Consider the following 27,234-nt stretch of genomic DNA (forward strand, 5'->3'; position numbering starts at 1 on the left):
GGACATGGCTGGCTGGACGACTGACTGAATGAATGAACGAAGGACGGACTGACTGACTGGCTGACCGAACACTGGCGGAAACAACAACATAACCTAAACATCATCAATGACACGACAAAGAACGAATAGAAACAGAAGACTTAAATACACAGACTGATGAGGATGATAATGAGAGACCGGTGAGTACACAGCTGAACATAATCTGGCTAACGGCACGAGACGAGCTAACACAGGAACAAACAGGAAGTGACGAAATAAACTGAACGTGAACAAAACGGAAAGCACTGGGTCACCGACCCAGGAACCCTGACAGTAAGGAGCTTCTACCAAGTGATATTTGATAAGGTTAAAACTTCAAGCTTAAATCTAATGTCCAGATTCATGCTAAACTTTTCTGATTACTCAGTGAATCTGTTCATATGTTCCCGTTTTAAGCTATTAATTTCATGGTGACAAATATCTTTGACAAAAAAATGCAGGGTTAATTAAAGGCTATATATGACTGCTAGGTTAGGACGTGGTTAGGAGCAAATACTTAAGAGAGAGAGAGATATTTTTGCTCTGATAGAAATCTTTATTAATATTTATGGGAAATGGGCCTCTATTAGATTGTTTGTGGCCAATACAATAAATTGTCTCCTGGCTTTCAGGTCCCCCTGAGCCAAATTTGCAAAAATACCAGATTTTACAATCAAGGAACAAACTAGAGTAAAGAACAAACTGCCTATTAAACAGTAATTTGGAGCAGAGGGGCAACTTCCTCAGAAGCCATTAAAATGATTTGAGAGTAAAGATCATGCATCATCGTGGTAAGAAAAATTATATCCAATGTGTAGCAAAGATACAAGAGGGAGTCATTGAAGTGACAGAACACTGAAGTGACACAAAAGATAATTCAAATTTTACAGTTTTTGCAATTAAGAAAAAAAAAACAGATTTAAAGTGAAACAAATATTTCCAAATCATGGAATGGTGCTGACATTATCACTCATTCCATATTGTTCCTAAGGTTTGCAGTCTTTCTCTACTTTAACTTTTGAAGTTGCATGTACGCATATGTTTTAACTCCATATGTGTACATGCATGTGAACTGATGTGTGCTTGTGTGGTGATTTGAAGTTACGGTGCCTTGAAAAATTATTCATAGTTCTTGAACTTTTACACATTTTGTCACCTTACAGCCACAAACAAAATGTTTTTTTTATTGACCTTTTCTATGATAGATTAACACAAAGTAGCACATAATTGTGAAGTGGTATGAAGAAATTGACAAATTTCAAATAGTGATTGAAACTTTACTGATAAATGTGACAACCTATATATGTGATGTCATTACGGGATAATGACATCACATATATTTAGAATCTTACCACCAGTTTGATCCTTTGATCCTTAAATCCATAAATAGGGGTGAAAAGTGACGACTTGTAGTCCATTAATTGCAGCAATTATGCTTGCAGAATTGAAACATTCGCCAGAGAAGTATTTTGAAACATCTGAATCCTTTTCGGAGTAACTGTTTACAGATTCCAACATGTCTCAGAGAAAACAACCCTACAGATTTCTAAGGTAAGTTTTCTTTCTTTTTTCTGTTGTTCATAAACAGAAAAAAGACTCACACAGACTCAACCTCTACACGGCTGCCGTCTCCTGTAACCCGGCATGTTTCTAGGGTTTGTTTTCTTCTTTTTTATGTTGTTCTTTCAGTGTTTGTCTTGAGATAAGGTTTGAAGTGTCTGTGGTGCAGCTGGTCTGGTCTGTCTCGAGACAGTGCAGGCTGCACCCACCTGTAACAGGTGGAGACTCACCAGGACATTCAGAACTCACATGTTTTGTCTTTCTAAACTCTTCTGTAGAGGGTTTCTCTGAGAAGCAAGGGGAAGGCAGTGAGGCCTGGGGGAGGTCCTCCAATATAAAGCGTGGCCAGGAGGCCTGGTCCAGGTTTTTTCTGCTTTCTTTTGTGGCGATCGTGGCTCAAGAGTTGGGAGTTCGCCTTGTAATCGGAAGATTGCCGGTTCGAGCCCCAGCTCGGAGAGTCCCGGTTGTTGTGTCCTTGGGCAACAACAACCGGCCCGGTCCGGGTTTTTTCTTCTTTCTTTCACACGCCTGGTGGGCGGTGCCACCCGATCACAGGGGCTGGCAAGGCTTTCGGAGCCTGGGGAGCGGACACCCGCACAAAGGGTGGCCAGGCGGCCCGGTCCGGGTTTTTTCTTCTTTCTTTCACACGCCTGGTGGGCGGTGCCACCCGATCACAAGGGCTGGCAAGGCTTTCGGAGCCTGGGGAGCAGACACCCGCACAAGGGTGGCCAGGCGGCCCGGTCCGGGTTTTTTCTTCTTTCTTTCAAACGCCTGGTGGGCGGTGCCACCCGATCACAAGGGTTGGCAAGGCTTTCGGAGCCTGGGGAGCAGACACCCGCACAAGGGTGGCCAGGCGGCCCGGTCCGGGTTTTTTCTTCTTTCTTTCAAACGCCTGGTGGGCGGTGCCACCCGATCACAAGGGCTGGCAAGGCTTTCGGAGCCTGGGGAGCGGACACCCGCACAAAGGGTGGCCAGGCGGCCCGGTCCGGGTTTTTTCTTCTTTCTTTCACACGCCTGGTGGGCGGTGCCACCCGATCACAAGGGCTGGCAAGGCTTTCGGAGCCTGGGGAGCAGACACCCGCACAAGGGTGGCCAGGCGGCCCGGTCCGGGTTTTTTCTTCTTTCTTTCAAACGCCTGGTGGGCGGTGCCACCCGATCACAAGGGTTGGCAAGGCTTTCGGAGCCTGGGGAGCAGACACCCGCACAAGGGTGGCCAGGCGGCCCGGTCCGGGTTTTTTCTTCTTTCTTTCAAACGCCTGGTGGGCGGTGCCACCCGATCACAAGGGCTGGCAAGGCTTTCGGAGCCTGGGGAGCGGACACCCGCACAAAGGGTGGCCAGGCGGCCCGGTCCGGGTTTTTTCTTCTTTCTTTCACACGCCTGGTGGGAGGTGCCACCTGGGGAGCGGACACCCGCACAAAGGGTGGCAAGGCGGCCCGGTCCGGGTTTTTTCTTCTTTCTTTCACAAGCCTGGTGGGAGGTGCCACCCGATCACAAGGGCTGGTGAGGCTTTCGGAGCCTGGGGAGCAGACACCCGCACAAGGGTTGCCAGGCGGCCCGGTCCGGGTTTTTTCTTCTTTCTTTCAAACGCCTGGTGGGCGGTGCCACCCGATCACAAGGGTTGGCAAGGCTTTCGGAGCCTGGGGAACAGACACCCGCCCAAGGGTGGCCAGGCGGCCCGGTCCGGGTTTTTTCTTCTTTCTTTCAAACGCCTGGTGGGCGGTGCCACCCGATCACAAGGGCTGGCAAGGCTTTCGGAGCCTGGGGAGCGGACACCCGCACAAAGGGTGGCCAGGCGGCCCGGTCCGGGTTTTTTCTTCTTTCTTTCACACGCCTGGTGGGCGGTGCCACCCGATCAGAAGGGCTGGCAAGGCTTTCGGAGCCTGGGGAGCGGACACCCGCACAAAGGGTGGCTAGGTGGCCCGGTCCGGGTTTTTTCTTCTTTCTTTCACACGCCTGGTGGGCGGTGCCACCCGATCACAAGGGCTGGCAAGGCTTTAGGAGCCTGGGGAGCGGACACCTGCACAAAGGGTGGCCAGGCGGCCCGGTCCGGGTTTTTTCTTCTTTCTTTCACACGCCTGGTGGGCGGTGCCACTCTATCACAAGGGCTGGCAAGGCTTTCAGAGCCTGGGGAGCGGACACCCGCACAAAGGGTGGCCAGGCGGCCCGGTCCGGGTTTTTTCTTCTTTCTTTCACAGGCCTGGTGGGAGGTGCCACCCGATCACAAGGGCTGGCAAGGCTTTCGGAGCCTGGGGAGCAGACACCCGCACAAGGGTGGCCAGGCGGCCCGGTCCGGGTTTTTTCTTCTTTCTATCAAACGCCTGGTGGGCGGTGCCACCCTATCACAAGGGTTGGCAAGGCTTTCGGAGCCTGGGGAGCGGACACCCGCACAAAGGGTGGCCAGGCGGCCCGGTCCGGGTTTTTTCTTCTTTCTTTCAAACGCCTGGTGGGCGGTGCCACCCGATCACAAGGGCTGGCAAGGCTTTCGGAGCCTGGGGAGCAGACACCCGCACAAGGGTGGCCAGGCGGCCCGGTCCGGGTTTTTTCTTCTTTCCTTCAAACGCCTGGTGGGCGGTGCGACCCTATCAAAAGGGCTGGCAAGGCTATCGGAGCCTGTGGAGCGGACAGCCGCACAAAGGGTGACCAGGCGGCCCGGTCCGGGTATTTTCTTCTTTCTTTCACACGCCTGGTGGGAGGTGCCACCCGATCAAAAGGGCTGGCAAGTCTTTCCGAGCCTGGGGAGCGGACACCCGCACAAAGGGTGGCCAGGCGGCCCGGTCCGGGTTTTTTCTTCATTCTTTCACACGCCTCGTCGGAGGTGCCACCCTATCACAAGGGCTGCCAAGGCTTTCGGAGCCTGGGAAGCGGACACCCGCAAAAAGGGTGGCCAGGCGGCCCGGTCTGGGTTTTTTCTTCTTTCTTTCACACGCCTGGTGGGCGGTGCCACCCGATCACAAGGGCTGGCAAGGCTTTTGGAGCCTGGGGAGCGGACACCCGCACAAAGGGTGGCCAGGCGTGCCGGTCCGTGTTTTTTCTTCTTTCTTTCACACGCCTGGTGGGCGGTGCCACCCTATCACAAGGCCTGGCAAGGCTTTCGGAGCCTGGGGAGGGGACACCCGCACAAAGGGTGGCCAGGCGGCCCGGTCCGGGATTTTTTTTCTTTTCTTCTTTCTTTCACATGCCTGGTGGGCGGTGAAACCCGATCACAAGGGCTGGCAAGGCTTTCGGAGCCTGGGGAGCGGACACCTGCAGAAACGGTGGCCAGGCGGCCCGGTCCGGGTTTTTTCTTCTTTCTTTCACACGCCTGGTGGGCGGTGCCACCCGATGACAAGGGCTGGAAAGGCTTTCGGAGCCTGGGGAGCGGACAGCCGCACAAAGGGTGGCCAGGCGGCCCGGTCTGGGTTTTTTCTTCTTTCTTTCACACGCCTGGTGGGCGGTGCCACCCTATCACAAGGGCTGGCAAGGCTTTTGGAGCCTGGGGAGCGGACACCCGCATAAAGGGTGGCCAGGCGGCCCGGTCCGGGTTTTTTCTTCTTTCTTTCACACGCCTGGTGGGCGGTGCCGCCCGATCACAAGGGCTGGCAAGGCTTTCGAAGCTTTGGGAGCGGACACCCGCACAAAGGGTGGCAAGGCGGCCCGGTCCGGGATTTTTCTTCTTTCTTTCACACGCCTGGTGGGCGGTGCCACCCGATCACAAGGGCTGGCAAGGCTTTCGGAGCCTGGGGAGAGGACACCCGCACAAAGGGTGGCCAGGCGGCCCAGTCCGGGTTTTTTCTTCTTTCTTTCACACGCCTGGTGGGCGGTGCCACCCGATCACAAGGGCTGGCAAGGCTTTCGGAGCCTGGGGAGAGGACACCCGCACAAAGGGTGGCCAGGCGGCCCGGTCCGGGTTTTTCCTTCTTTCTTTCACACGCCTGGTGGGCGGTGCCACCCTATCACAAGGGCTGGCAAGGCTTTCGGAGCCTGGGGAGCGGACACCCGCACAAAGGGTGGCCAGGCGGCCCGGTCCGGGTTTTTTCTTCTTTCTTTCAAACGCCTGGTGGGAGGTGCCACCCGATCAAAAGGGCTGGCAAGTCTTTCGGAGCCTGGGGAGCGGACACCCGCACAAAGGGTGGCCAGGCGGCCCGGCCCGTGTTTTTTCTTCATTCTTTCACACGCCTGGTCGGAGGTGCCACCCTATCACAAGGGCTGGCAAGGCTTTCGGAGCCTGGGAAGCGGACACCCGCACAAAGGTTGGCAAGGCGGCCCGGTCCGGGTTTTTTCTTCTTTCTTTCACACGCCTGGTGGGCGGTGCCACCCTATCACAAGGGCTGGCAAGGCATTCGGAACCTGGGGAGGGGACACCCGCACAAAGGGTGGCCAGGCGGCCCGGTCCGGGATTTTTTTTCTTTTCTTCTTTCTTTCACATGCCTGGTGGGCGGTGAAACCCGATCACAAGGGCTGGCAAGGCTTTCGGAGCCTGGGGAGCGGACACCTGCAGAAACGGTGGCCAGGCGGCCCGGTCCGGGTTTTTTCTTCTTTCTTTCACACGCCTGGTGGGCGGTGCCAACCGATCACAAGGGCTGGAAAGGTTTTCGGAGCCTGGGGAGCGGACACCCGCACAAAGGGTGGCCAGGCGGCCCGGTCCGGGTTTTTTCTTCTTTTCTTCTTTCTTTCACACGCCTGGTGGGCGGTGCCACCCTATCACAAGGGCTGGCAAGGCTTTTGGAGCTTGGGGAGCGGACACCCGCATAAAGGGTGGCCAGGCGGCCCGGTCCGGGTTTTTTCTTCTTTCTTTCACACGCCTGGTGGGCGGTGCCACCCGATCACAAGGACTGGCAAGGCTTTCGGAGCCTGGGGAGAGTACACCCGCATAAAGGGTGGCCAGGCGGCCCGGTCCGGGTTTTTTCTTCGTTCTTTCACATGCCTGGTGGGCGGTTCCACCCGATCACAAGGCCTGGCAAGGCTTTCAGAGCCTGGGGAGCGGACACCCGCACAAAGGGTGGCCAGGCGGCCCGGTCCGGGTTTTTTCTTCTTTCTTTCACACGCCTGGTGGGCGGTGCCACCCTATCACAAGGGCTGGCAAGGATTTCGGAGCCTGGGGAGCGGACACCCGCAAAAGGGGTGGCCAGGCGGCCCGGTCCGGGTTTTTTCTTCTTTCTTTCAAACGCCTGGTGGGCAGTGCCACCCGATCACAAGGGTTGGCAAGGCTTTCGGAGCCTGTAGAGCGGACACCTGCACAAAGGGTGGCCAGGCGGCCCGGTCCGGGTTTTTTCTTCTTTCTTTCAAACGCCTGGTGGGCGGTGCCACCCGATCACAATGGTTGGCAAGGCTTTCGGAGCCTGTAGAGCGGACACCTGCACAAAGGGTGGCCAAGCGGCCCGGTCCGGGTTTTTTCTTCTTTCTTTCAAACGCCTGGTGGGCTGTGCCACCCGATCACAAGGGCTGGCAAGGCTTTCGGAGCCTGGGGAGCGGACACCCGCACAAAGGGTGGCCAGGTGGCCCGGTCCGGGTTTTTTCTTCTTTCTATCACACGCCTGGTGGGCGGTGCCACCCGATCACAAGGGCTGGCAAGGCTTTAGGAGCCTGGGGAGCGGACACCTGCACAAAGGGTGGCCAGGCGGCCCGGTCCGGGTTTTTTCTTCTTTCTTTCACACGCCTGGTGGGCGGTGCCACCTGATCACAAGGGCTGGCAAGGTATTCGGAGCCTGGGGAGCGGACACCCGCACAAAGGGTGGCAAGGCGGCCCGGTCCGGGATTTTTTTTCTTTTCTTCTTTCTTTCACATGCCTGGTGGGCGGTGCCACCCGATCACAAGGGCTGGCAAGGCTTTCGGAGCCTGGGGAGCGGACACCTGCAGAAAGGGTGGCCAGGCTCAGGTTTTTTCTTCTTTCTTTCACACGCCTGGAGGGCGGTGCCACCCGATCACAAGGGCTGGCAAGGCTTTAGGAGCCTGGGAAGCCGACACCTGCACAAAGGGTGGACAGGCGGCCCGGTCCGGGATTTTTCTTCTTTCTTTCAAACGCCTGGTGGGCAGTGCCACCCGATCACAAGGGCTGGCAAGGCTTTCGGAGCCTGGGGAGCGGACACCCGCACAAAGGGTGGCCAGGTGGCCCGGTCCGGGTTTTTTCTTCTTTCTTTCACACGCCTGGTGGGCGGTGCCACCCGATCACAAGGGCTGGCAAGGCTTTAGGAGCCTGGGAAGCGGACCCCTGCACAAAGGGTGGACAGGCGGCCCGGTCCGGGTTTTTTCTTCTTTCTTTCACACACCTGGTGGGCGGGGCAACCTGATCACAAGGGCTGGCAAGGCTTTCGGAGCCTGGGGAGCGGACACCTGCACAAAGGGTGGCCAGGTGCCCCGGTCCTGGTTTTTACTTCTTTTCTTCTTTCTTTCACACGCCTGGTGGGCGGTGCAACCCGATCACAAGGGCTGGAAAGGCTTTCGGAGCCTGGGGAGCGGACACCCGCACAAAGGGTGGCCAGGTGGCCCGGTCCGGGATTTTTTTTTTTTCTTCTTTCTTTCACAAGCCTGGTGGGGGGTTCCACCCGATCACAAGGGCTGGCAAGACTTTTGGAGCCTGGGGAGCGGACACCCACACAAAGGGTGGCCAGGCGGCCCGGTCCGGGTTTTTTCTTCTTTCTTTCACACGCCTGGTGGGCGGTGCCACCCGATCACAAGTGCTGGCAAGGCTTTCGGAGCCTGTGGAGCGGACACCCGCACAAAGGGTGGCCAGGTGGCCCGGTCCGGGTTTTTTCTTCTTTTCTTCTTTCTTTCAAACGCCTGGTGGGCGGTGCCACCCGATCACAAGGGCTGGCAAGGCTTTCGGAGCCTGGGGAGCGGACACCCGCAGAAAGGGTGGCCAGGTGGCCCGGTCCGGGTTTTTTCTTCTTTCTTTCACACGCCTGGTGGGCGGTGCAACCTGATCACAAGGGCTGGCAAGGCTTTCGGAGCCTGGAGAGCGGACACCCGCACAAAGGGTGGCCAGGCGGCCCGATCCGGGTTTTTTCTTCTTTCTTTCACACGCCTGGTGGGCGGTGCCACCCTATCACAAGGGCTGACAAGGATTTCGGAGCCTGCTGAGCGGACAGCCGCACAAAGGGTGGCCAGGCGGCCCGGTCCGGGATTTTTCTTCTTTCTTTCAAACGCCTAGTGGGCAGTGCCACCCGATCACAAGGGCTGGCAAGGCTTTCGGAGCCTGGGGAGCGGACACCCGCACAAAGGGTGGCCAGGCGGCCCGGTCCGGGTTTTTTCTTCTTTCTTTCACACGCCTGGTGGGCGGTGCCACCCGATCACAAGGGCTGGAAAGGCTTTCGGAGCCTGGGGAGCGGACAGCCGCACAAAGGGTGGCCAGGCGGCCCGGTCTGGGTTTTTTCTTCTTTCTTTCACACGCCTGGTGGGCAGGGCAACCTGATCACAAGGGCTGGCAAGGCTTTCGGAGCCTGTGGAGAGGACACCCGCACAAAGGGTGGCCAGGCGGCCCGATCCGGGTTTTTACTTCTTTTCTTCTTTCTTTCACACGCCTGGTGGGCGGTGCCACCCGATCACAAGGGCTGGCAAGGATTTCGGAGCCTGTGGAGCGGACACCCGCACAAAGGGTGGCCAGGCGGCCCGGTCCGGGATTTTTCTTCTTTCTTTCAAACGCCTGGTGGGCAGTGCCACCCGATCACAAGGGCTGGCAAGGCTTTCGGAGCCAGGGGAGCGGACACCCGCACAAAGGGTGGCCAGGTGGCCCGGTCCGGGTTTTTTCTTCTTTCTTTCACACGCCTGGTGGGCGGTGCCACCCGATCACAAGGGCTGGCAAGGCTTTCGGAGCCTGGGGAGCGGCCACCCGCACAAAGGGTGGCCAGGCGGCCCGGTCCGGGATTTTTTTTCTTTCTTTCAAACGCCTGGTGGGCGGTGCCACCCGATCACAACGGCTGGCAAGGCTTTCGGAGCCTGGGGAGCGGACACCTGCACAAAGGGTGGCCAGGTGGCCCGGTCCGGGTTTTTTCTTCTTTTCTTCTTTCTTTCACACGCCTGGTGGGCGGTGCAACCCGATCACAAGGGCTGGAAAGGCTTTCGGAGCCTGGGGAGCGGACACCTGCACAAAGGGTGGCCAGGTGGCCCGGTCCGGGTTTTTTCTTCTTTTCTTCTGTCTTTCACACGCCTGGTGGGCGGTGCAACCCGATCACAAGGGCTGGAAAGGCTTTCGGAGCCTGGGGAGCGGATACCACACAAAGGGTGGCCAGGCGGCCCGGTCCGGGTTTTTTCTTCTTTCTTTCAAACGCCTGGTGGGCGGTGCCACCCGATCACAAGGGCTGGCAAGGGTTTCGGAGCTTGGGGAGCGGACACCCGCACAAAGGGTGGCCAGGCGGCCCGGTCCGGGTTTTTTCTTCTTTTCTTCTTTCTTTCAAACGCCCGGTGGGCGGTGCCACCCGATCACAAGGGCTGGCAAGGCTTTCGGAGCCTCTGGAGCGGACACCCGCACAAAGGGTGGCCAGGCCGCCTGGTCCGGGTTTTTTCTTCTTTCTTTCAAACGCCTGGTGGGCGGTGCCACCCGATCACAAGGGCTGGCAAGGCTTTCGGAGCTTGGGGAGCGGACACCCGCACGAAGGGTGGCCAGGCGGCCGGGTCTGGGTTTTTTCTTCTTTCTTTCACACACTTGGTGGGCGGTGCCACCCGATCACAAGGGCTGGCAAGGCTTTCGGAGCCTGGGGAGCGGACACCCGCACAAAGGGTGGCCAGGCGGCCCGGTCCGGGTTTTTTCTTCTTTCTTTCAGGCGCCTGGTGGGCGGTGCCACCCGATCACAAGGGCCGGCAAGGCTTTCGGAGCCTGTGGAGCGGACACCCGCACAAAGGGTGGCCAGGCGGCCCGGTCCGGGTTTTTTCTTCTTTCTTTCAGACGCCTGGTGGGCGGTGCCACCCGATCACAAGGGCCGGCAAGGCTTTCGGAGCCTGTGGAGCGGACATCCGCACAAAGGGTGGCCAGGCGGCCCGGTCCGGGTTTTTTCTTCTTTTCTTCTTTCTTTCAAACGCCCGGTGGGCGGTGCCACCCGATCACAAGGGCTGGCAAGGCTTTCGGAGCCTCTGCAGCGGACACCCGCACAAAGGGTGGCCAGGCCGCCCGGTCCGGGTTTTTTCTTCTTTCTTTCAAACGCCTGGTGGGCAGTGCCACCCGATCACAAGGGCTGGCAAGGCTTTCGGAGCTTGGGGAGCGGACACCCGCACAAAGGGTGGCCAGGCGGCCGGGTCTGGGTTTTTTCTTCTTTCTTTCACACACGTGGTGGGCGGTGCCACCCGATCACAAGGGCTGGCAAGGCATTCGGAGCCTGGGGAGCGGACACCCGCACAAAGGGTGGCCAGGCGGCCCGGTCCGGGTTTTTTCTTCTTTCTTTCAGACGCCTGGTGGGCGGTGCCACCCGATCACAAGGGCCGGCAAGGCTTTCGGAGCCTGTGGAGCGGACACCCGCACAAAGGGTGGCCAGGCGGCCCGGTCCGGGTTTTTTCTTCTTTCTTTCAAACGCCTGGTGGGCGGTGCCACCCGATCACAAGGGCTGGCAAGGGTTTCGGAGCTTGGGGAGCGGGCACCCGCACAAAGGGTGGCCAGGCGGCCCGGTCTGGGTTTTTTCTTCTTTCTTTCACACACCTGGTGGGCGGTGCCACACGATCACAAAGGCTGGCAAGGCTTTCGGAGCCTGGGGAGCGGACACCCGCACCAAGGGTGGCCAGGCGGCCCGGTCCGGGTTTTTTCTTCTTTCTTTCACACGCCTGGTGGGTGGTGCCACCCTATCACAAGGGCTGGCAAGGCTTTCGGAGCCTGGGGAGCGGACACCCGCACAAAGGGTGGCCAGGCGGCCCGGTCAGGGTTTTTTCTTCTTTCTTTCGCACGCCTGGTGGGTGGTGCCACCCGATCACAAGCGCTGGAAAGGTTTTCGGAGCCTGGGGAGCGGACACCCGCACAAAGGGTGGCCAGGCGGCCCGATCCGGGTTTTTTCTTCTTTCTTTCACACGCCTGGTGGTTGGTGCCACCCGATCACAAGGGCTGGCAAGGATTTCGGAGCCTGTGGAGAGGACACCCGCACAAAGGGTGGCCAGGCGGCCCGGTCCGGGATTTTTTTTCTTTTCTTCTTTCTTTCACAAGCCTGGTGGGGGGTTCCACCCGATCACAAGGGCTGGCAAGACTTTTGGAGCCTGGGGAGCGGACATCCGCATAAAGGGTGGCCAGGCGGCCCGGTCCGGGTTTTTTCTTCTTTTCTTCTTTCTTTCAAACGCCCGTTGGGCGGTGCCACCCGATCACAAGGGCTGGCAAGGCTTTCGGAGCCTGTGGAGCGGACACCCGCACAAAGGGTGGCCAGGCCGCCCGGTCCGGGTTTTTTCTTCTTTCTTTCAAACGCTTGGTGGGCGGTGCCACCCGATCACAAGGGCCGGCAAGGCTTTCGGAGCTTGCGGAGCGGACACCCGCACAAAGGGTGGCCAGGCGGCTGGGTCTGGGTTTTCTCTTCTTTCTTTCACACTCCTGGTAGGCGGTGCAACCCGATCACAAGGGCTGGCAAGGCTTTCGGAGCCTGGGGAGCGGACAGCCGCACAAAGGGTGGCCAGGCGGCCCGGTCCGGGTTTTTTCTTCTTTCTTTCAGACGCCTGGTGGGCGGTGCCACCCGATCACAAGGGCTGGCAAGGCTTTCGGAGCCTGGGGAGAGGACACCGGCACAAAGGGTGGCCAGGCGGCCTGGTCCGGGTTTTTTCTTCTTTCTTTCACACGCCTGGTGGGCGGTGCCACCCTATCACAAGGGCTGGCAAGGCTTTCGGAGCCTGGGGAGCGGACACCCGCACAAAGGGTGGCCAGGCGGCCCGGTCCGGGTTTTTTCTTCTTTCTTTCAAACGCCTGGTGGGCGGTGCCACCCGATCACAAGGGCTGGCAAGGCTTTCTGAGCCTGGGGAGCGGACACCCGCACAAAGGGTGGCCAGGGGGCCCGATCCAGGTTTTTTCTTCTTTCTTTCACACGCCTGGTGGGCGGTGCCACCCGATCACAAGGGTTGGAAAGGATTTCGGAGCCTGTGGAGAGGACACCCGCACAAAGGGTGGCCAGGCGGCCCGGTCCGGGATTTTTTTTTTTTCTTCTTTCTTTCACAAGCCTGATGGGGGGTTCCACCCGATCACAAGGGCTGGCAAGACTTTTGGAGCCTGGGGAGCGGACACCCGCACAAAGGGTGGCCAGGCGGCCCGGTCCGGGTTTTTTCTTCTTTCTTTCACACGCCTGGTGGGCGGTGCCACCCGATCACAAGGGCTGGCAAGGCTTTCGGAGCCTGTGGAGCGGACACCCGCACAAAGGGTGGCCAGGTTGCCCGGTCCGGGTTTTTTCTTCTTTTCTTCTTTCTTTCAAACGCCCGGTGGGCGGTGCCACCTGATCACAAGGGCTGGCAAGGCTCTTGGACACACGCACAAAGGATGGCCAGGCGGCCCGGTCTGGGTTTTTTCTTCTTTCTTTCACACGCCTGGTGGGCGGTGCCACCCAATCATAGAAAGTTCTACAGAAAGAGAGAACTTTAAGAAATTAATATAGCCACTACAGTGACCATCAAAACGATGAAAAAATATTGCCGTAAACTGTTTTTTGTTTGTTTTGCGACACCACAAAACAAACAATAGCGTAAAATGAAACGATAGATGTTTTTATATCGTCATCCGATATATATCGTTATATCTAATAGCCCTAACGCAAACCGTAAATTTTATTTGAGTTTAAAGGTTTAAATCACCGTCAATTTCAGTCTTCTATGTGGGAAATAGATTCAGAGTTTGCCAACATTCCTTATCATGCAGAGGTCCTTTGGTTGAGTTGGGGAAAACTCTGGAGCTCAGCAAGGAAATCTGTCAGTTCATGGACATGGCATGTATGATGCAGTGAAGGCATTTCAAGTGAAGCTGTCACAAATGCACCAGTGCAACTTGCCTCACTTTCACTGTTGCCAAGTAATGTTGAACCAAGTCGGTGCACTTTGCTGATAAACTGAGCGCACTGAGTTCGCAGCGCTTTGGTGACTGTGAAGCACAAAAAGAGAATTTCGAGCTGCTTCTCAACCCATTTACGTGGAAACTGCACCTGTGCAGATTCAGATGGAGCTGCAGTGTAATGATACACTCAAGGCAAAGTACGACACTGAATGGCCCACACAGTCTATTAGTTCCATTCCTGCAGCAATGCCCAGCTCCGTCTACATGCAGCTCAAACCTTGTGTATGCTTTCATTTATTTTTTTATTTTTGGCAGCATGTTCATATTTCTAACTTGCACAATTTTGACAGGATATATTTTTATGAAGGTCAAAATATTTTATTTATTTATTTATTTATTCTGGAATAATATTCCTGTCTGTTTTTGTTCATATTTACTTTTTAAAAAAACATTGTTTAAGTGTATTCAATAAATGTTTATCTTGTTTGGCCCGCGACCTAAATTGTGCCTTGAGTTTTGGCCCCCTGTGCAATTGAGTTTGACACCCCTGGTGTAGAGGATTGAAATCAGCCAGGACAACTCATGAAACATCTGCAGACATCTGGTAGACATTCAGGTGTGTACATCCACAGAGAGCAGAAGCTCAGCTGATCACAGCCTGTACATTAAGAAAATCGACTGGAGCTCTCAATAGAAATGATTGTAAGCTGTGACTCTTTTTTTTACGGAAAACAATAAAGTCACACATGACTTGTAAAAACACCAGTATAGGTATGCCTGAAGGCAGGTTTTGGCAGGTAAAGTCGGACATGCGATAGTTCGCGCTGACATCTATTCTAACGTAGGAAGTGTTATGAACGGCTGATTGGATCGGCAAAGTCTGTTTCTGGTATGTTATGGTTTTTTGCTGCAAGTGCTTTTTATGCAGCTTTTGCAAATACATATGTGGAAGGAAACCGTGACCAAGGGCAAGCTGATGGCATAAGATGTAAGGACAACTATTCCTAAATAAAATAATTGCGCTAGCTTAAGTGCAGTTCTACCGGGATTTTAAAATTGTTACGCAAAACGGAGCATTCCTGCTCCAATAGTCCTTAAAGGGTTAATGGAGTATTTCTTAACACTAGTATCTGTCACCTTCTGTGTTAAGCTCATTGTTTTCTTTGCAGTGGCTGAGCTGAGTCCAAGTAGCTTAAATGTTCCTCTGCTGCTCCGTCAGACTCTTCTCCTCCTGCTGATCAGCTGGGACACAAAACAGAACTTTGTTAGGCTCCACACTGCACTGAAGACTCAAAGTGTCTCATATGTTCATCTGAGAGTACGAACAACAAATTTTAGCTTCTCTGGGTGGGCAATTTGTTTTAAACAAAGACAAAAGGTTTGAGCACTGATACCAAATTCAGCAGTATGGCACACCAGTGCCAGGAGAGCAATTCCTCTTTTAAAAAGGCCCTGGCCAACAACGAAAACAGAACAACCGATGGAGCTGCATAAACGAGTACACACATGTGTGCCGTGAGAACTGATCAGGTGTGCCGTGGAAGATTATCCTATCTGAGTGGGTGTAGAAATCTGAGCCATGATCTGAGTAACCCTCATCACTCAGTCACACTCCGATTCTCTACTTGTATCAAGTCCATTGCACTACTTTCAAGAATTCTGCAACCTGTTCTCTAATGTGTGCCTTCCACCTCTTTGTATATACTCCTCTGTGGAGATCAGGGAAATATTTTACTGCTACTATTCATAACCATCATCATTACCATTATATTAATTATCATTTCATCAAAGCATTTATTCAATAGATCACACATACTTTTAGTTAAGATTATTACACACACCACTGAGAGCTTCTGTCTGGGAAAAGGTTAAAAGCGCCAACGGGCGGGGTGAGGCTGAGTGCGTTGGAGGTCGAGACATACACACACACAGACAACAGTTAGACTCATGTTTAGGCTAGGAGTTCGAATAATAGCTTGCAAATGCCTGTAGCTACAAAAGTATGCCTGTGAAAGGGACAGTCTGCTCCAGGAGATAAGTGAGAGTTGGCACCTGGCCTCGAGACGGAGAGAAGGCTCTTTCCATATATGTCAAAAGTCCTCAATATTATTGTATGTGCTTTGTATGTGTTCTGACGCATGAGGGGGCGTCATAAACCAAACCCTGATGGTATAAAACAACCGTTTGTGTATTATTGGGCGGAGATTGATGCTGTCTGCGGGCAGTATTCATCTCCCCACGCGTGTGTTCATTAAAATCATTGTTTGATCGAAGCTCTTCTGGACCATTATTGTTTTTGTGCTCACCCTCAATATCTGAACCCGCAACACCTCTTATATGTTATTTATTCTTACTGTCTTACTATTTATATTGTTTTCCATGCACAGTTGGTGTGGAGCCCCCACAATTTAGTTGAATATGTACAAGACAATAAAACACTATTCTATTCTATTCTATTTTATTCTATTCTATATATCTTTGTTCCTCCATTTCAGTTTTGTTTGGAGCTTTAAAAGATCTGCAGTACATTTAAATGTGATAAAATTACAACACAGATCCCCTCTTAGGGTTCGAGGTTGTATTTGTTTTAAAAATGCATCTCTGGTATCTCTGGCCTATCATTATTATTTTGCTAACAGTTAATCAGGCTCATTTACTGAATACTGATCAGAATTTATCAAATCATCGTTGAAATGATTTTAATAACAGTTTTTACAGTCACATGCCCTGTGGGCCGACACAACCGTTTGGTTCCATCAGAATTATTTTCTAAAGGTCAAGAAAGATGCCCAACGGATTTACTTTACCAAGTTGATTTGACCTTTATTATTATTATGTATTTATTTTATTTTATTTTCAGCTGTTACAGATGGGACAGACATGACTGGGGGACATTAAAAGGAGAAAGAAAGAAAGATGGAAAGAAAGAGAGGGAGAGAAAGAAAACAGAGAGGAAGAGGGACAGTGAGAAACAGCACCTAAAAACAATCACCTGTTGAGAAAAGAAAAAACAGAAGAGACATTGGAATTACGCAGAGAGCAATTAACTGGAAAGACTGTAGATTTTGACCAGTTTATTGAAGTTTATCAATGTAATCACCCCAGAGAGATTGGTTTGTGAGTTTTGGAGAAAAAGCAACACATCGTCTGCATAAAGACTGATCTTATGTTCTACATTCTTGCATTTTATGCCCCTAATTACTGTAATTGCTGCTGCTAATGGTTTGATAAAAATTGCAAACAGTGAAGGGGAGAGTGGGCATCCCTGCCTGGTGCCCCTCAAGAGACAAAAGCTGGAGGATGTTTGGTCATTTGTTCTGACACAAGCTGTTGGGGAATTATATAATATTTTTAACCAGTTAATGAAAGAGTTTCTAAAACCAAATTTGGTTGCAAGTAAAAAATTCCAGTTCACTCTGTAGAATTCTGCTGGAAAGCCGTCTGGACCTGGAGCCTTATTATTGGGCATTCTTATCAGGGCTTGCTGGAGTTCACCTGGTGTCAGCGGCAAATCCAGTGCCATTCTTGACTGTCTAGTAATTTTGGAAGAGTTACGTAGTCCAAAAACAGATCAATTTCATTTTTAAATGGATTTATTCGTGGTGAGTATAAAGTTTCATAGAAATCCCGAAAGATGTTGTTTATTTTTTCAGGGTCATATATTATGTTCCCAGATAAATCTTCAACAGCACATATAGTTGTTTTTTCTTTATTTTAACTGGTTAGCTAAGAATCGACCAGATTTGTTACCGTGTTCAAAATTTCGCATGCAAAGTCTTAGTATTTTTAAATGGCTGTACAAGAAAAAAAAGAATGCTAGATGCACTGGCTGCATTTTTAGATGAATAGTTGTTTAGAACTTTATTATTTACAAAGTTTTTGCATAATCTTTTAAAAATTTACAATTTATTTATTTTTTATTTTTTAGTTATAAAAATATAACTACTACTAGGATTTTATGTGTTTGTGTGATTTCAGACCAGTTGTGTTAATACAGTTTGTCAGTGAAAAAATAACTGTAAATTTGGACATGTGAGGTTGTGCTGAAAAAGAATGATGCCAAGAAAGACAAGGTGAAAAAAAACAAAACAAAAACAATCAAAAGTAGCCAAAAATGGACAATTATATTTTGGACCTCAGAATATTAACCCAACAAATCCTGAAAAATTAGCTTTAAATTATTGTTTGTAACAGTGCATATTTCTGACAGTAGTAGTAGTCAGTAACAATTTGATTGTTTTTCTAACAAAAACAGTGTGAAACTTAAGTTAGACTTGTGTTTGGAAATGAGCCCCCGCCCAGTGTAGCTTTCTGGATTTTATACTCATTGGTTACATATTTATTTATTATAAAGGCTATATAGCACATAAAATACAAATTCACACATTTTATGTAACTGAAATGTTTAATTATGTGGGCTATAGAAAATAATTAAGTTATAGACCATATTTATGTGAAACATATACTTAATGCATATTAACCATATGTAACACCTGCATATGTGTTTAAAACAAGGCTTTGATTTTGCCACGCCATTTGATTTCCATGCCACCCTAGGAACATTTCTCTAGATCTGCCCCTGGACCTGTCCTGGACCAGCAGGGCTGGACTGGGACAAAAAAATCAGCCCGGGCATTTTGACTAGTTACCGGCCCACCATGGTATTATAGGAAAAGCCATAAAGCCTTTATAATAAACTTAAACCTACACCACCCTCTCTATTCTGGTATTCTAAACTGTCTTTAGCAAAAATATAAAACAACCTAATTTATAATTACATATACCTCACTAATAGGGTTGCCAACTACCAGCAAAAAAAAAAAAGAAAAAAAAATAGGGAACCACTCCCCCACCCTCGGCCTCAAGATGCTTAATTGACAAAACTGATTTTAATTTAATGCACGTATCAAACAAATGTACAGAAATCTATTATCTTTCTCCTGTAATCAAATAGATTCAACATCTTTCTTCAACATAATTGCAGACTGCACAGATGGTACCTTCCCAAAGGAAGGAATACTATAACTTACTAGGGTATATACTAGACTTAATATTTACTGAATACAATAATGCATTTCTATACATTTTACATCAGATGAAAACTTTGGTTGTAAGATTCAGATAAATATTTATTAAAAGCGAAACATTTTAAATGAGAATAAGAAAGAAAAGTAAGGATCCTGGTGTTATTTGTCTCTCAGAAACAGTTCATAACTTCCCTTCAGCTCGTTCATGTCACCTAAAAGGTAAACCTGTTTCTCCATCACCTGTTCAGCTCTGATGATTCAGTAAGGACATCTCCTGGTTTCATCTTCATGTTTCCCTCTCATCACATATCCAAACGACATCATGACCAGCAGCTTTACAGCTGTGGCTCCAGCAAACATCAGCTGATAATTGAAATGAATATTAAATAAATTCTACCGACAGCTGATCAAGCTTAAACATGCTTCTGTTATTTAGCGCGACATCTGCTGGTTCCCTCTTTCTGGAGAGAAAAGCCGATCAGTTGATCTTTGATCATTGAATTGAATTAGCAATTTTCTAGCTGAAGTAGTTATGAAATCGCGTTCCTTTTCACCTCAACTTTAAAGTTCGACCTCCTCTGCTGTACCCAGAGTCGATCATGACCAACTGGCCAATCCACCACCATTCATTTACATCGTTAAAAAAAAAAAAAGAAATAAAACCCCATCGGCCCATAAAAACGAATAATCACGAGCGGCCCACTGGGCAAATGACCGGTATGCCCGATGGCCAGTCCAGCCCTGTGGACCAGCAACACCAAATCAGTGACAAAAAGAGCTCAGCAGTGACTGCATTTCAAGAGACGACTGAAGAAGGTGCACATCCCCAAACCCATCTTTAACCCCTTCTACAGAGGTACCATGCAGAGCATCCTAACCCACTGCATCACAGTCTGGTATGGAAACTGCCACGCGTCCAACCGCAGAGCCCTCCAGAGGATTGTGTGGACCGCTGAGCGTGTTATTGGCAGCTCTCTACCCAGTCTACAGGATATTTACACCTCACTGGGAAAGCCACTAGCATCATGGCTGACCCGCATCACCCTTCCCACCAACTGTTTAGCACCCTTCCATCTAGAAGACGACTCTGCATCATCAGGAGAAGGTCGGCAAGATTGTGCAATAGCATTTTCCCCCAAAGCAGTCTGGCTCCTGAACACCAAGTGAAAATCAGGGGCTTATACCAGCCCGTTCTCACTCCCGAGGCGTAACATGCCGACGTTTTGTCACATCCTGCGGCGGAGACCTTCGGCGTTCTTATGGTACACGGCGGGTTATGGCTGAAATCCAGTGCAATGACGCTCCCGCGGTAATAGACGTTCCAGCCCTGTATTCCAGCCCTAAACCTAACCTTATCCCTAGCCCTAACCATAACCTTTTTCCTGACCTTAACCAATACTTTAATTATGTTAAATAGCGTGTTTCTAAGCGATTTGAAGAAAAAGAGCGAACATGTGTAGATTGAGTCCATACGGTTCTCATATTTCCTCATTTTTCCGAGATCGTCATTCAGGAACGTGGTGGGTAGCCGAAAACGTAATATGTTGACGATTTGTCACCTAGCGTAAAACGTTATGCTTTGGGAGTGAGAACGTGTTGATGACAAAACCAGAGAGAGGGGGGAGGGAGATGGGGGCAGGTGTTAGGAGTTAAAGGGAGACAGGGGAGGGAGAGGTGTCAGGAGAGAAAGGGAGAGGAGAGGTGAAAATTAAGATGGAACAGAGGTGGAGGAAGATGAGGTGACATTAGCAGTAGAAAAAGTAGAAAAAGTAGAAAAAGCAGGAGTGTCCTTCCTCCAGAAGAAGCGGAAGCGTTTTTTCTTCTTTTCCATGAGCTTTTCCACAAGCACTTTTTTCTCTAGGATGAGGGTTCTCAACTGATCGATTGTTTCTTTATTCTCCTTCTCAAGTTTCTTGCATGTTTTCTCCACTTCTTCTAATTTGGCTTGTTTGTCTTTGAGTCTTTCTTTCATTTCTTTAGATGTTGCTTCCTGCATTAGCTTTGCCTCGTGCAGCTCTGTATAACTCTGTTGTAATTTGTAATGCGTGTCTTCTAACTGCTGACTTCTGCTCTCGATTTCCTGAAGTGTACACTGCAGGTCTTCGTTTGTTTTCTCTAGTTGTTGCTTTAGCACCTGCATCTTAGTGTTTTTGCACTTCAAGTTGACTGAAAGTTCCTCAAGTTCTGTGTTTTTTCTCAGCATGTCATTGAGCTTACTCTGCATCTCTGAGCATTGGTTTTGCAGTTTTTCCTTTTCCCCTTCCAATTGAGTTGTTTTGTAGTTCAATTTGTTATAAAGTTCTTGCGGGTTTTGGTTTTTCCTCTCAAAGTCCTGGAGAATTTGTTTGTCTTCTTTCTGCTTTATTTCCTGTTATTCTTGGTCTTGAAGCAGCTCTTGATATTTGTGCAGTGTTTCATCAAGCTTTACCTGCAGCGCTCCGTATTTTTCCTGCACACCTTGGAGTTGGCACTGCATGTCTCTCTGGTTAATGTCCAGTTTTTCCTTCTCTTCAAGGATTTCTTTATTTTGTTGCAGAGCTTCGTCAAGCATTACCTGCAAGCCTTCGTTGTGTTTCTCGATGTTCTGAAGCTTGCAATCCAGATCTTTCTGTTTCATGTCTTGCCGTTCTTTCTCTTGAAGGAAATCTTTATTTCTTTGCAGTGCTTTATCAAGCTTTATTTTCAGCGCTGTGTATTTTTCCTCCACGTCTTCTTTTTTTTTTTTTTTTCCTGTCCCGTTTGGTTCTTTTGCCATCAGAATTATTGTCTAAAGGCCCCGTTAAAGGGGGCAAAGGGACAATTAAGAGCACTGTAAGTTGTGTGCTTAGAAACCAGGAGTAATTTTTAAAGAGGAAACGGGTTAACTCTATAGAGACTGTTTCCACAGATTGACAAAAGTAATCTAGGACCTTTTACTAGGAAAAGCTAATTATATCTGTTTGGATATGAGCAGTGAGGAAAGTCAGAAGTGGGTTTAAACTGTGATTTTGGGTAAAAAGGGGTGTAGGAAGTAAGGTAGGACAGCTCACAGCCCGGCGTAGACGCGAGGTGCTGTCTTAGAGCTTGACTTATTTGTTAGATTTATTTGTTGTGGATACAAGTAATTACGCCACAATAATAAGGGAACATTGAAAATACACAACCCATTGAGGGGATGGATGACATATATGGTTGGGCAACTGAAAGGTTTCATTTTGTTTAGCAGGATTTCTTTTGTTATACTTTAGCTATTATTCTCACATGCGAGTAAACCTAATTGGATAAATCACGAATTATGTCGTCTTTCTTAGGAAAGATGAAAAGGGGAGGGGGGGGGGGGGGGGGACTGTTACGAAATAAATATATATTCTTAGTGCTTATTTTCTATTCATATTGTTTTATAGGGGCCAGTGTAGGAAAACGGCACTTTGAGTTATATAGTGTGTAAAAGGTCACAGAGTACTGACAGGAAACTCTGCACGCTTTGTGCAGAGAACAGGAAGCGGTGCAGACAGAAAAGTGAAACTAGGCAGAGTGCACTGCAGAGTTGTTTTGATTGAAACTATGTGTGACGTATGACTGATTATGTTATGCTCGTTTTGGCTTGTGATGCTTCAGACCTGTGGATGCTTGCTAGCGTCTGCAGCTCCCCTTTTCCGGGAATGTAGAATAAAGATGATTTTGTGAGCTTTGACCACACTGAGTCGGTGAAAGAATTTAAAAGAAGCAGATTTGATAACAGTAAAAACTGATTCAGCTCAAATATTCAGACAAATATTTACTTTCAAATGAGAAAACTTTTGTTGGGTCTAAACTCAGACCCCGCTGTATCCAGGACTTATTCCCGTGAAAGAAAAACAAGACAACAGCGATCGATCGTTTACTTGCGAGGGAGGCCTCGTCTGTGTCGAACATGAAAATGACCCCGACGATGGCCTCCTCCTGCTGCCTTTTATTGAGAAACAGTTCACACAAAACACATCACAGCAAAGCAACGCCCACATGGTTCTAAGACAAGGCATTGTATGTATATGTGTGAACTTCTGTATGTAAGTAAGAATGTGTGTGTGTGTGTGTGTGTGTGTGACCTCCTGTTGACCAAAGGGTCGTAAACGCAGGAAGCAACATCACAAGAAACAGATCTTCCAGGATGTATCTGCAATAAAAGACTACAGCCCCCCCAGAACCTCGAGAGGCTGGGGAGGGGGGCATTCCTTTCATCACAGTGTTAAAACAATGTAGAGATGGTAAGCATAAAAATGACAACATTTAACAATTCACTCTAACAACTGTGCATGCATGTTTATGTGTGTATTTATAAATGTACACATAAAAATAATTTTCATCATAGTAAAAATGTGACACAGAGCAAAGATCTTACTTTTTCAGTGGGGCCTTCTCCTCTCCAACACCCACAGTAACCTCCTTTATTATCTGATTCAAATAAATCAAAGAGCATGTGATTAAATAAGAACTGAAGAAGAAAAAACATGACATATCAGGCTGTCCCTTTCTCCTTCTTAGAATCCAGCAAAACATGTTTGCACTGGTTGCTGTTTGAGAAAATAATCTGTATAAACTGTAAAGTTTTTACAAACCACTTCTCCTTCTCTCTGCAATCTCCAACTCCGGTTTGCAAAAGTGTGAAAGTGTGTGAACTTACAGTCCTCTAAATGTGACACCTACAGAATGTGTTTGAGTTAGCAGGTAAGGCTAAAACAGCTAAATCAAACATAAACATGGTTACCATAGTTATAATAATAAACTTTATAATGTGTTGCTAACAGTTTTGTTGTTGTGATGATTCAAATTTGTTCAGTAAACCTCATCAAAATGAACATGTGTCGACAGATATATGTGTGTATATATATATATATATATATATATATATATATATATATATATATACATATATATATATATATATATATATATATATATATATATATATATATTTGGATCTCATATCTTCTTATTAAATGTAGCTATTGTCAAATAAACTGAAATCTGGGACTTACCCAACACTAATATTTCATATATTATTTCAACTCACTAATTTAATTAAGGGGTTTGTTTCAAATTATTACGTAAAGTAAAAAACCACAATTCACATGTGCAAATAACAGTAGCCAGCTGCTGCCACAAGATGGCAGAAAACTAAAGGTTTGCAGAGAGATTTCTTTAGTTTGGGACATTTAATCAATGTGTATTATTACACTTGATTACATGTCAGAGCAAATAGATGACGCACGAGAGAAGAATGTATGAAAGATTGTATTGAAATGTCCTGGAGCTGTATGTGAGGCATTCAGGGAACATCGGTCATTTATATGGAGAGAAATCTGTCTCAAAAGTGTTACAAATGAATACAGTATGATCCACAAATATAAACTAAGATTTAACAAATATGTGCAGTGATTGATGTGCTCTCAGGCATGTGCTTCAATCCACACACAAATACAAAACAATCTGACCAGACGTACAACTGTTTCACAAACTCTATAAAGCATTCACACTCCAACGGATGCATCAGAAAGCAATTTGGGATTACGATCTTGTCCAAGGATATTTGGCTTGCAGACTGGAGCAGCCAGGGATCAAACCAGAAAACTTTCTGATCAAAAGCTGATTTGTGCTAAATCCTGAACGGCAGCCACCCCATTTTAGCCATCCAAGATTAAATGGCACATTCTTTAATTACAGAGTTAGGGATTGTTACATGGAACTCAAAAGAAATGTTGAACCCATCTCGTGTCCTGTGTCTTCTGAAGCTGTCTGTACTTTTACCTCCAAAGTTCATCAGCAAACAGTTTGCAGGCCTGTAATTATCAGGCTGTACCCAAGCGCTTGAATTCAACCTAAAAGCTGTGCTGTCATATAGAACAGCGGTCCCCAACCCCCGGGCCTCGAACCGGTCCGTGAGTTGTTTGGTACCGGGCCGCAAAAGTTGAGGCTCAGGTGTGAAATGTATAGTTTTCAGGGTTTTTATCAGTTTTCAGCATTATTTTGTTATCGTTTTTATCGTTAACTCGTTTTCCTGGGTCTTTTCACGTGTGTTATGAATAAATCTTCTTTTTTTCGGTACTGGTACTAGTTTTATTTTGTTGTATTTATCCGCGACACCTTAAAGGCCGGTCCGTGAAAATATTGTCGGGCATAAACCGGTCCGTGGCGCAAAAAAGGTTTGAGACCGCTGATATAGAACCAAGTACCCTCCGCGGAAATTATAGCTAATGTCACAATTGGATCTGATGAGACAGCTATGATTTCTGGACTCGAAGTAAATAATCCTGAATCATTTTATACAACATCAGTTTGTTTGTTTTGCTTTCATAACAAATAGTTTGAGCCATATACAAATACAAAGAAGGTGACAGATACTATTGTTAAGAAATACTCCATTAAAAGCTAAAGTACTGATATATGTTTTATGCTAAACTAACTGAACCTTGTGCTATATTAATGTAATGTAAAAAAGATGTATACAATGCATACATCTTAGACGGTGACGTGTGCCTCTAAACATCAAAATGAGCAGGGAAGAGGTTAAAGTGGGATTCAGCAGGATTCAACCCTAAAATCAGCTGTAGTGGCTCAGTGTGGGGAAAAGAGTCACAGCTCACAATAATTTCTATTGAAAGATCCAGTAGATTTTTTTAATGTGCAGGCTGTGATCAGCTGACCTGTTGCTCTCTGTGAATTCATCCAGATGTCAGCAGATGTTTCATGAGTTGTCCTGGCTGATTTCCATTCTCTGCACTGACAGTACACTGTCTTTATATTAGACACTAAACTGTTGGTATGTGGGTGGAGCTCAGTGAATGAATGTCAGCATCATGAGCTTAAGTTCAAGTTAATCTCTGCTACACTTGATGTAACCTAACTCTGACATGAGCACCACAGTCTCTGTGCACCAGTCACACACTGTTCATTACTTTAAATCCATCACAGTACAGTAAACTTACCTGCTTATCCTGCACTGACCTGCAGAGGATTTTACTGCAGTCTTTAAATCACATTGTGAGACAAACTGCACACAAACAGTTTGTGTGTTTGCTGATGTTTGTTGGGCTGATAGAATCGCTGCATTTGAAATTACCTGCCACATAAAAAATATTACTCCATTTATTCTCGCTTGTCTTCTGTATTGCTAGCTAGATGTTGAAATAACGCGACCGCAACTTATTAGCACCTGCAGGTAGGGCTGTTCGATATAACGATATATATCGGATGACGATATAAAAACATCGTTTCATTTTACGCTATCGTTTGTTTTGTGGTGTCGCAAAATAAACTGTTTACAGCAATATGTTTTCATGGTTTTGATGTCACTGTAGTTATTATTAATTTCTTAAAGTTCTCTCTTTCTCTTATATTTAATATAACCACACTACGGACGGACAAGCGCCTGTTTTTATGCATTGTTGTTAGCAACAACGACGGTAAAACCATCGCCTATCCGCTTGTTTATGTTCAATTCAATTCAATTCAATTCAATTCAATTCAATTTTATTTATATAGCGCCAAATCACAACAAATGTCGCCTCAAGGCGCTTCATAGATACAGAGAAAAGCCCAACAATCATATGACCCCCTATGAGCAAGCACTTTGGCGACAGTGGGAAGGAAAAACTCCCTTTTAACAGGAAGAAACCTCCGGCAGAACCAGGCTCAGGGAGGGGCGGGGCCATCTGCTGCGACCGGTTGGGGTGAGAGAAGGAAGACAGGATAAAAGACATGCTGTGGAAGAGAGACAGAGATTAATAACAGACATGATTCAATACAGAGAGGTCTGTTAATACATAGTGAGTGAGAAAGGTGACTGGAAAGGAAAAACTCAATGCATCATGGGAATCCCCCGGCAGCCTACGTCTATTGCAGCATAACTAAGGGAGGATTCAGGGTCACCTGGTCCAGCCCTAACTATATGCTTTAGCAAAAAGGAAAGTTTTAAGCCTAATCTTAAAAGTAGAGATAGTGTCTGTCTCCCGAATCCAAACTGGAAGCTGGTTCCACAGAAGAGGGGCCTGAAAACTGAAGGCTCTCCCTCCCATTCTACTTTTAAATACTCTAGGAGTAAAATGTAATTGGACGTCTGCAGAGATGCTCTTTATTTCAGGCGAGTGTTGAAGGACTGACTTACACTGTCTTTGTGTCTTTGTTTAGAAGCAGAGCGACACAGATGGATCCACTTCTCAACCCTGTCATCGCTGTGGTGGTGGGAAAGACTTTCGTTGTGACATCTGTGGAGAAACTTTCACTCAGCAAGCCGGCCTAAAAATACATCAACGTAGACACACTGGAGACAAACTGAAATACTGCAAAGAATGTGGGAGAAGCTTCCCCACGTCAACTGAGTTAAAACTACATGAACTCTTTCACAGTGGGGTCAAAAAGCACCTCTGTGATCAGTGTGGGTCATCCTTCACCACGGCAAGTGACCTTAAAAGACACAAACGAGTCCACACAGGAGAGAAACCATACAAGTGCAGACACTGTGACAAAAGCTTCTCATGTTCAGGTAATCGTAACGAGCATGAACGTACACACATGGAAGGAAACTACAGCTGTGAGCAGTGTGACAAGAGCTTCAGTAATCTCAGTTCATACTCCGCACACAAACGATCCCACGTTACTAATAAACTGTTTCACTGTTACCAATGTGGCAAAACATTCACTTCATTATCTGCTCTGTGCAAACATCAGAGCGATCACGCAGCGCTGAAATCGTTCCCATCACA

At 48.4% G+C, this 27,234-nt stretch overlaps 1 protein-coding gene and 1 pseudogene across 1 annotated transcript; one reads left to right on the forward strand and one right to left on the reverse strand.

Moving 5' to 3' along the window:
* Window positions 1-796: 796 nt before the first annotated feature.
* Window positions 797-19,681, forward strand: LOC148098019 (uncharacterized). The gene is made up of 12 exons (XM_087830418.1): window positions 797-809; window positions 2,028-2,302; window positions 2,423-2,666; window positions 3,241-3,570; window positions 5,041-5,099; window positions 5,208-5,695; window positions 6,192-6,398; window positions 7,009-7,382; window positions 8,122-8,288; window positions 9,281-9,654; window positions 11,020-11,499; window positions 19,369-19,681. The coding sequence occupies exons 1-12, from the start codon at window positions 797-799 to the stop codon at window positions 19,679-19,681; spliced, it is 3,324 nt and encodes a 1,107-aa protein (XP_087686544.1).
* Window positions 19,682-20,222: 541 nt separating this feature from the next.
* LOC148098020 (uncharacterized) lies at window positions 20,223-21,065 on the reverse strand (annotated as a pseudogene).
* Between the last annotated feature and the right edge of the window lie 6,169 nt (window positions 21,066-27,234).

This window comes from Neolamprologus brichardi, chromosome 17 (genome assembly GCF_056152115.1).
Source record: "Neolamprologus brichardi isolate AB-2024 chromosome 17, ASM5615211v1, whole genome shotgun sequence".
NCBI lineage: Eukaryota > Metazoa > Chordata > Actinopteri > Cichliformes > Cichlidae > Neolamprologus > Neolamprologus brichardi.